Source organism: Eurypyga helias, unplaced genomic scaffold, assembly GCF_000690775.1.
Source record: "Eurypyga helias isolate BGI_N326 unplaced genomic scaffold, ASM69077v1 scaffold10556, whole genome shotgun sequence".
Classification (NCBI taxonomy): domain Eukaryota; kingdom Metazoa; phylum Chordata; class Aves; order Eurypygiformes; family Eurypygidae; genus Eurypyga; species Eurypyga helias.
The window spans coordinates 7,734-18,545 of NW_010254673.1; the positions used below are offsets into that span (position 1 = coordinate 7,734).

A 10,812-nucleotide genomic window follows, 5' to 3' on the forward strand; every position below is an offset into this window, starting at 1 on the left:
TCTGGCTGTATTGTCCCTCCAGCAGATACGGGTGTGATTGAAGTCCCCTATGAGGACCAGAGCCTGTGAATGTGAGGCTGTTTTCATATCTGTCTGTAGAGGGCATGATCCACTTGTTTTTCCTGGCAAAGTGGACCATAGCGTACACCCACTATAATGTCACCTTTGATCCTAACTCATAAACTCCCAGTTGTCTCTTCCTCCATCCCCAGGCAGAGCTCCAGCTGTTCTCTCGCACAAAGGGTGACTGTCCCTCATCTTCCCTTCCTGTCCTCCCTAAACAGCCTGTATCCCTCTGTTGCAACACTCCAGTCACGGGAGCCATCCCACCACACCTCTGGGACCCCAGTAAAGTTGTAGCCCTGGAACTACACACAGATCTGTAAATTACCGTGATTATTCCCCATACTGTGTGCATTAGTATGCAGGCACTTGAGGGGCACCCAGCATGTTAAGGGTGGTATTCGTGACAGCATCGCTAAGGTTCGTGGAAACCCACAGCAAGCGCAGGAAGATGGCCAGTATTGAAGTACCAATGCCAGCTGAAAAGAGGATTGCTGTGGAAGTCATCAAACTCCAGCCCTCGGTATTCTGCTGTCAGTCTTCTCCCCTCACCATGGTAGCAGAAAAGATGTATTTCTGTTCCGCTTCTGGCCGTTGTGGATTACCTGGAGTGCTTTGTTGCTGTTGCTGCTGGCTGGTGTGACATGTGAACTGTGCTCTTTATCACAGGTCTGTGCTGACAAACCAGTGCCCGTAGACGAGATTTATTTTTAGGACTAAATTAATATATTTGATTTTTGCCTGATGCTTTTAGCTTCTGAAATAATTAATGGGCTACTCAAGCATCTGCTACTACCGAAGCAGCTGTTGACTGACACTGGAATAAACGGATCTGTCTGTACTTGTGACTGTGATTGTGCTGGAGACCCAGGTAGCTGGGGCAAAGAGTGCACAGGAAGGAAGATGTTTCATTGTGTTAATGGGTAGAGCTCTGCTGTGTTTGTGTAGCAAGGTGTTGGCGGGGGGAAGGGAAGCCTCGCAGGAGGCTTCTGTCAGAAGCTTCTGGGTTTGGGTTAATTTGGGTTAAATTTTCAAGAAGTTCTAGTGTAAGTTTTCTGTAAGGAAATCTGAATGTTACCTGTTGTCTTGGGATCCAGTAAGGACCATTCTTGTTGGATTTCCTACCTCTGTCATCAGGCTAAGGTTGTAGTTGTTTTGCTTGCTTTCTGTTTTAGGGCCCAGGGGGTGTTGAGACAACTTCAGGATCCTAGCAGCTGAGTAACTTTTACACACACAGTAAACTCTTGTTAACCAAAACAACTAGTCGTGCTGGCTGAGAGGTTGAGAATTACGCCCCATGCGTAGCACCGGACAATGTTCAGAGCTTGTCTTTTAAGTGGTAATATGCCTTATTTTAATAAGGAGTTATTTGAATGCCAGAAGAGCCACCCATCCGTTCTTTTAAAATCAAAACCATTATTGTAGGCTTTGTAAATAATATTCCTTAAAAGATTGTGTTGGTATTTGTGTCTCTGTGGGTGATGGTAGTATGGTTTGCTAATGTGGTGGAATTAGTCACTGTATTTTCCTCTAGAAATGCCTCAGTCCTTTATAAACAGTTCTCTGGAGCTCTAATCTGTGTTGGGCTGTAAATCTGGAATGCCACTGATGAAGGGTCATCTGGTCGAGTGGATCTCCTGAGATAATTTTCTAGCTTTTTTTATTCTCCTTAGGCCAGGTTAAGATTAATCTGTTGTTTTTTGTGGTATGTTTACTTCTTGCCTCTGAAGTCTCAGAGCATTTTTTTGTTAGGGTGGTTATTAGTGACAGTGGGCCAAGTATCTGCAGACAGATGGGTGCTTAACACAGGTGAAGTGGCGGATGATCCTTTTGATCCTCGTTTCTACCCAGAGTAAAGAGTGTTCTGCAATGGGAATTTGTCCTTCCCTTTACTTTTTTTTTTTTTTGAGCTCTGAGAGTCTTCAGTAGACATTTACTTACTCGTACATAAATGCAGCTTCTTTTCTTTCCAATTTACTCTCGTCTGTTCATGACAAAGAATTGTCTTGAGATCAGATTTGGGGCTTTGAGCGCAAGGCTGAGACAGAGGAATAATTCATGATGTAATTATTAGTGAGTTGCTAAATTACTCAGAATGCTGATTTACTCACCCTTGATGCCTACCATAAATATTTCACATATAATTATCAGACATTAATACTTTGAGATTGGTGGTGATTTGTGGAGTTGTATAATGAAACAGCTGTTGAGGTGAATGAATAGCAGGACATTTTGGCTGAAAGTTGTGTTAACTAATGAGTAAAAAGGAAGACTAGTCTATGGGACTAAAAGATTTTCTAGGCATCTTTTATCCTATATTTCAATGATGTGTATGTAGATGCATATGTGAGGGATGTATCTACATATGAAAACCTTTTTGTTGGTACATTCAATTGTTTCTTGGCACTGTCAGTTGCTTTTTCCTAAGTTAAAAAGAAATGAAAGTGTTATATAAAGTGTGTATTGACATTTTATAATTTGGGGCTTTTATATTGACCTGTGGTTATGAATCCCTTTATTCTTTTGTTGCCATTGGGTTTCACTCTTTGTGGATCTTCATCTCAAAGGTTTAATGTTCACTGGCCGTGGATTCAGACATAGTAACAAATATTGAAAACATTATAAATGGATGTTAGAATAATTTGGAAATACCTTATTTTAATTCAAATTTAAAATTGCTTTTTGTTTTATCAGCAAACACATATCTCTTCATGGTGCAAGCTCGTGGTATAATGTTGAGAGAAAATGTAAAAACAATAGGACACATGATCAGATTGTACACTAACAAAAATACTACACTGAATGGCACAGGTAAGAATATTTCTTATTTAATTTTTAAAAGAGCTTTATGGAAAAAAAGAAAAGCCAAACCTTAATGACATAGCTTGATTATGAAAACCTAGACTGAAATTCTGCTTCTGTGTAACTGAAGGCCAAATAGTTACCGTTTATCAGTTCACTTCAGTAGAAAATATTAGTCATAGCTATAACAGAGATATCTTTAATTATTGTTCCTCTAGTGCAGTAATTTTTTTAAATTTTGTTGCTAGGAATTTGTTAGTCACAAAGTTAATGCTATCACCTGCATGATTATATGTTACAAATTCAGTGAATAACATAGCTTTTTACAAAAATCAATTCCTCTTTTTAAGATTATCCTGAAGGAAACAATTCTAGTGACTGTGTTGCTCAAACAACAATGTATCTCCCAGAAAACTTCACTTACTCTCCTTACCAGGCTTGTCCAGAGAAGCTGCCTTACATGAGTAAGTTTTAAACTGACCTTAATGTTTATCTAGTAAATTGAATTGTACTTAAAATACAAAATTTTAATATAAATTATCATTGTAAGGAGTCCAAATACATAGCAGAAAATAGTGAATTAAATACAACTGAGAATGCAGTAATGGTTAGCAGAATTTTGCCTGTAAGTATTGTCTTACTAAAGTTTTTGTGTGTGTTCCGTTTCATTTACGAATCATTTTGCTTTCTACAAATTAAACACTGAATGCTTTTACTAATATGTAGGAATACTCTAATTGTATAAAAAGTATCCATTCATGGTTGAATGCAGTAATGCTTAGCAGAATTTTGCCTGTAACTATTGTCTTACTAAAGTTTTTGTGTTCCGTTTCATTTACGAATCATTTTACTTTCTACAAATCAAACACTGAATGCTTTTACTAATATGTAGGAATACTCTAACTGTATAAAAAGTACCCATTCATGGTTGAATATTTTGAGTAACAGTTAAAAATTTACTTTTTTTTTTTAAATGGTATTCTTTATACAAAGATTTGTGAGTCAGAAACTTGTTCTCAAATCTTCATCAGCTATTCAGTCACCAAACAAGTAAGCTACTGATTTGTAAGAGAGAAAATTTGAAATAGTTTCTGAAGATATGTGTGACACCTTCCAGAATCCTAATCTCTTTTCTCTTAGGCTAACACCTGACTTAAGCTGTGGGCTGTCATTCAGCATGAGCAAGTAATTAACCATTTAATAAAGCAGTTCAGATCCATAATGAACAAAACAATGTTGCTGACAACCAAACTGAATTGCCAATCATTTTTTTCTTCAAAGAAAAATAGTGGATTTTATGAGGCTAATCTAGATTCTAACTTTTTTTTAATCTCAACAGAGAAATTTATCCAGTGAAGATGCTTATCTGTGTTTCTTTTCAGCACCTCCAAATTCTAAACTTTATCTCTTAGGCTGTAAATATACCAGCATAGTCTAAATCATTTGCTTTGCTTACAAACTTAAGTCATGTAGAAAACTGTCTTAAACTGAGTAGCAATTAGTGATGGTGTGATTATATCTTTATTGTAGTCCTTTCCTCCCACAAATAAGGTTTGACTTTCAAAATCATGTGGATGTTCTTTTCTATAATACTGCGCATGTAAACAAATACAACTAAATTATTTCAGTAGTAAATATCTTAGGTACTTTGGGAAACAAGTAAGAAGTTCAAAAAAGTATAACCAGAGAAACATGAATGATGGTTGCACTGATTCAAAAATTCATAGAAATTAGTATTAATTTCTATTACAATTAACAATCTATGCATATCAAAATGCATAGAAATTAGAATGCCATTTTTAAGGGATCTGGCAGTTGAATTATGCCAGATTAGTTGGTTCAGTACTGCATTGGCTTCTGATACCTCTTCTACTTCTGTATTAGTCTGCTGTCCAGGAGTGGAGGGATGAAGCAAGTTAGAAGGTACCAAGTTACCTTAGTAGGTCAGCCTGCTGGTTTATTTTAAATCACTGATAGAGATTTGTTTGCACTTGATAGGTATTTAGAATTATCAGAGTAGGGATGCATTTTACTCTGCCACCCTTGCTTTCAATTTCATTGGCTATATGTAGTTCAACCAGAATTTGTTTATAGGTCTCCTTATTCCTGCTCTCTTTTCCATCTTTTTTTGTTGGTAGTAATCTCTTTGTACTTATTCTGTCCTGCTTAAATTAGTAGAGAAGTCATAATACTAATAGAAAATAATTCACTGGATAAATTACTGTTCAGTGGAGAGCTATGTCTTGTCCTTTGGTTTGCATGTATACCTTTTTAATCACTCTCTATTTATTCAGGTAAGATCTAAATAAAACTTATCTGAAGATCATTTAATGCAGTGAAGTGTTGTAGGTTGCCCTGAGATAGCCAGGGAAGAAATCTTCTTGAATCATGTATATTTTGACCTGCAAAATAGTCTAAGGTTATTGTAGAAGTGAACTACTCTTCTTTACATCAACTTGCCAAATTTGTATTGTGACAGTTGTATGGTAAAATCATGTGTTGTCCTAAGTACATATGCTCGTAAAATAGGGCCAACTAGTGCCTTTTTTGTACAACTCAGTCTTTCAGGTCATAACCCACTGGTTCAGCACAGCTGTGCTAATTCATAAGCAAGACACCACTACTTCAAGATAGAAGCAGTACAAGAGAATCTTTAATCAGAATAATTTTAATACTAACTTGACATGTAAATGGAAAGCAGTTTCATTTTTTTCAGTTACATGAAGTAAAATCCTTATGTTAAGAACTTTTAAAGCATTCTACCCAAGTCACTTCATGTTTTATCCAAGAACTGGCTCTTAATGAGCTATAAGAAATATCCAAATCTTCTAGTTTGATTACCACAGTACATTGAGGTTGAATAAACCCTTTTAAATAGATACTAGAAAAATCTAATTTGTATTTTTTAAAAAGTCATCAATGGAGGAAGTTCTACTGTATCCAGGAGTAGGATATTCTAGTATTCCATCAACCAAATAGTTAAGCTTTTCCTAAAACTCAACCTGATACTTAACCTACATTTACTTTCATCTTTTGGGGTTGCTTTTTTTTTTCCCCCTCCTGCAAATTAGTCAGATTTCACTTTGCCCTTCTTGATGCTTGGAAAAAAAATGTTTGTTACCATCTATGTACCAAATTATTCTGTCTTGGAAAAGAATTATGTTTTTGTCAGTCTCTTCCTTTGTAGATAAACCAGTACTTCCAGCTTTTCTAGAACACATAGTTTCTAAAGCTCTTGTCATTCTTGATTTTTGTGTTGTAGACTTTCTCTAATTTGATTTCCTTTTTAAGCATCATAACTGGCTAAAACCCTGGTTACAAAACAAACTAGTAATTACCTTATCTGTCTTTAATATAACAGTGGATAATGTATTCCAGAATGAGAGCTGCTATTTTTGTGCAATTGCATTATTGTGTTGTATTAACAGGCAATCCATTATAAACTATCAAAATACCTTTTGGCATGCTGCAATAGCCAAGTATGTCCTGTTTTGTGTGTGTGTGCTTCATGTCTCCTTCAGTAACAATTCATACTTGTTTTTTTATTAATTCCACTCTCTTGATTTCAGCATGTGTCTGATTTGTCAAAATTATGTCACTTTCTGTTTCTGTTCTTCAAAATGTTTCCTCAGATTGCTTTTTTTTGCTGGTTGTATAAATGTTTACTGCAGCTTGTTAAACAGTAATGGAAGCAGTGAATACTAAACCCCCAGGTATTTACTGAGATGCCTTCTTCCCCCCACCAATGACAGGAAATACTGCTCTTTTCTATTTGCCCATGTCCTGTACGCTTCGATAGTACCAATATTTCAGAGTTTACTATAGCTACTTTTTAAACAGTCTGGAGGGAATTTCATCATGTCCCATCAAGTTAGAAGCACCTGCCTTATAAAAATAGTGGTTTACTATTCCACCCTTTTAATTAAAGATCTGTAAGATTAGCTGGTTCTGGTGTATATTTATGCAGTCTCTTTTCAACAACTACCAGGCCTCCTTTAACTTCTAAAATAAACAAATAAATGTGTGTTTGTTTAAATCTCCTCTTAAGATCTTTTCCTTATTGTGCTGAAAACAATAGTTATTCCTAGTATGCTTCAAAAATTTTAATCCATCCAAAAGATTTAGCTAGCTAGTCACTTCAGTGTAGTGAATTCTGAAAGCAGTCTTTTGGACACAAATAGGATCTTTTGAGTAAGGGCACAGCAGAGAAAATGGAAGTGATTTCTTTCATTGACTAGAATTCCAACCTTCACCAAAAGAGTTCAAATTTTTAGACAAAAATAAGGAGTATATTTTATGATGTCTGTCAATTATTTCAAGGTTTTTGTTTGACGAATTAGCATAGTAGTTGCTGAAGTAACAACTTGAGCTTCTGGTTAATGAGTGTTACACTGCTGTTCTCCACAGATTTTTCTTGATTCCCTATTCTGCTTTTGAGGGTATTTACAATGAATCATTACTTCCAGTTTTGAAATTTATGCACACACATAAGCTATTGACTGACAACTTTTAGCTATCAGCTAAGTGTAAATATTTTCTCACAATAAGTACTAACGTGGGGTTTTTTTGCTACTGTATTGTGGTCATTATTTAATATCTTATTAGTGGCCATTTGTGAATGCTTTTCCCATTCGGCTAATTAGTCCTGTCAGTGGTAATTCTCAAATCCAGCTGCTTGCTACAAATTGGTTTGATGCAGACAGTGGTGAATTCATGGATGAAGGCTGTACCTGAAATGTGCATAATTACCCAAAATTTAAATTGAGGAATTTTTATTGAGTTTGGTGATGATGCATTTTCTTTTGTGGAAGTGCAAGTAGAAGACACTCAGAATTTGAGTATCAGTTCAGTAGTGCAGATGATGTGGAATTGTTAACAGTAGTACTTGAAACGAAAGGTGACTCTAGCTTTCTGGAATAGATATAGAATTCAAATTTCTTTGCTCTGTGTCCTCTGAAATGAGTATTTTTCTTATAGGATGTATCAAAGGAATGTTTATATTGGGGAAATTGTGAAATTCATTCTGTGAAAACTGAATATAGAGAGGACAGTATAAATGTTTTCTTTTTTCTCTATAGGTAGTGTAACTGCAAATTTCTGATGCTATTTTTCTGTGATATACCTTGTAGTGTTAGATCTGCTGTCTTAATTGAAATTAACAAATAATTGTTTTCCTCTGTTTAGGAGGCCTTATTGATGTCAATATGAGTGAAATTAGTTTTGATGAAATTCAGCAAGTGTTTTCAAAAGATTTAGACATTAAACCAGGAGGACACTGGAAACCAAAAGACTGTAAGCCACGATGGAAGGTGAGATGCTATTTTCTGGGGTTTTTTTCCCTGTTGGTGTATAAGAATAGTTTACCATTGCAAGCACTGTCTCTTACTACTATGTATTTTATAGAATATGTAGTATGTTGTAGTGTATGTATTATGCTGTCTGTGCCAAGAGCTTGAAGAACTTGAAATGGATTGTCAGGAACTTCTAAAGGTTCATTCTCTGTTGTTACTAAACATTTTTATCAGATTGATGTAAACTTGTCCTATTTATGTGTTGTTTAAAGTATCATTAGAAGCAAGTGAACAGAGAAGAACAATCTTACTTATATTCTACTCATTTTTTTTCTCTTTTTTGTTTGAACAAAATTCTAACATGCTTTCCTAGCAGGAACAGAAGTGTAAAACACCGAGCCAATTTAAATGCAACAGTTGAGAAGTCTGTGTAAGCAATGGGCAACTTGATCTGTATTGAAACATTAAAATTTTAAAATGCTAATATAATAGCTTAATATATATAATTTTTTGAAGGTGGCAATCCTTATTCCTTTTCGGAATCGCCATGAGCATCTTCCAATTTTTTTCCGTCATCTGATACCCATGTTGCAGAAGCAGCGTCTGGAATTTGCCTTCTATGTTGTTGAACAGGTAACAGCATTAAATTGAAAAGTGGCTCTTCAAGATTCTTTACTAATGGAAATTTGATATTCTTATCAAGATCTGGATGAATCCAGATATTTTTTTCAAATATGGGCTGATATTTTTATAGGTGATAACACAGCCTCTTTGAATCAATTGCCTTTGTAATGTTTCAAGGACAAAAAAAAAATGGGGCTGGCAACCGGTCACCAGCAGTGTTCCTCAGGCCCCAATTCTAGGGCTGGTTCTGTTGAATATATTTATCAACGATTTGGATGCCAGAGTTGAATGCGCCATTAGCAAGTTTGCTAATGATACCGAAATGGGAGGTGCTGTTGACTTTCTTGAGGGACAAGAGACCTTTCAGAGGCATCTAGCTTGATAAGTTGGAGTATAGGGCTGTTGTCAGTGGGTGAAATTTAACAAGTCAAAATGCTCCTGTGCCTAGGACAGAGTAACGCTAGCCACAAGTGTATGTTGGGAGAGCAGAGGCTGGAGAGCAGCCCTGCAGGAAGGGATCTGGGTTTGCTGGCCGACAGCCGGCTCAGCAGGAGCCAGCACCGTGCCCTGGCAGCCAGGAGGGCAAACGGAACCCTCAGCACAACCAGCCGGGCAAGAGAGGGGGTTGTCCCGCTGTGTTCAGCCTCGGTGCGGCCTCACCTTGAGCGCTGTGTGCGGTTCTGGGGCTGCAATTCCAGGAGGATGGGAAGGTCCTTGAATGTGTCCGGAGGAGGAGGGCAGCAAAGCCGGCGGCAGGACTGGAAGGCACATCCTGTGAGGAGTGGCTGAGGTCTCTGAGCTTGTCTAGTTTGGAGAAGAGGAGGCTGAGGGGCGACCTCATTGCTCTCTACAGCTTCCTGAGGAGGGGGAGTGGGGAGGGAGGTGCTGATCTCTTCTGCCCAGTGACAGGACACATGGGAATGGTTCAAAGCTGCACCAGGGGAGGTTTAGACTGGACATTAGGAAGCATTTCTTTACCGAGAGGGTGGTCAAACACCACAACAGGCTTCCTGGAGAGGTGGGCGATGCCCCATGCTTATCAGTGTTTAAGAGGCATTTGGACAATGCCCTTAACAACATGTTTTAGCTTTTGTTCAGCTGTAAAGTTAAAGTTGTCAGGCAGATGGACTAGATGATGGATCCCTTCCAACTGAAATAGTCTAGTCTATTAATTTTAACAAGAAACAAAACATCATGTTTCTTTCTTAGTTTGTATCAGTATTTCTTTAACTGGTAATTTCATGCTGTATCAATCCAAACCACCCATAATTTGATGCTTCAGATTTACTAGTGCTATAAGTTGCTAGTGCTCTTAAGTTTTGTGTAAGAGGAGAGAACATCTAGACTTTTTCAGTCACTAGATACAGTTAATGTAGATGGTGCTAACCAGAGGTATTGCTCTGCTTAGCTGGAGGAATAGCAGGCATCTTTGTCAGTGCATTTTTTGTGTGTAGTACAGGATGTATTACTGATAGTATTGAAATTTTGCCTCTTTCTTCTTGATTCTTACAATGTCTCCTTTGTTTTTTGTTTGAAGACAGGTACACAACCATTTAATCGAGCAATGCTCTTTAATGTTGGCTTCAAAGAGGCTATGAAGGATGCTGTTTGGGACTGCATAATATTTCATGATGTGGATCACTTACCTGAAAATGACCGAAATTATTACGGATGTGGCGAAATGCCACGCCATTTTGCAGCAAAGCTGGACAAATACATGTACATGTAAGTGATTAGCTTTATAAACATTGTTTCTTAAAGACCCAGAAGCATTCTTAGAAATGTGTATGAACTTTGTGACAGTATATACATAGGTGAAACCAATAAGGCTCCTACCATCCGATCTACATAAATGATTATCTAGTTATTAAAAGGAAGATTTAAGTTTAGTGTCTACATCTGATATGTTGCTAATTTGAAGATATTGTTTATAATTTTTGATGCTGAACCTATTGCAGTGAGTTTGATCTTTAAAACAAAAAAAGCTGTGTCAAGGGTGAAAAATCTTACCTTGCTTATTAGAACCCTTTTC

General features: G+C 36.9%; 1 protein-coding gene across 1 annotated transcript; it reads left to right on the forward strand.

Annotated features, from left to right (window-relative positions):
- Window positions 1-448: 448 nt before the first annotated feature.
- LOC104504074 (beta-1,4-galactosyltransferase 6-like) lies at window positions 449-10,505 on the forward strand (the record flags this gene model as incomplete). Its single annotated transcript, XM_010153085.1, has 6 exons — window positions 449-596; window positions 2,758-2,874; window positions 3,216-3,329; window positions 8,050-8,174; window positions 8,673-8,789; window positions 10,318-10,505. Coding segments are annotated over exons 1-6 (809 nt in total), but the record flags the coding sequence as incomplete, so codon positions are not given.
- Window positions 10,506-10,812: the final 307 nt, after the last annotated feature.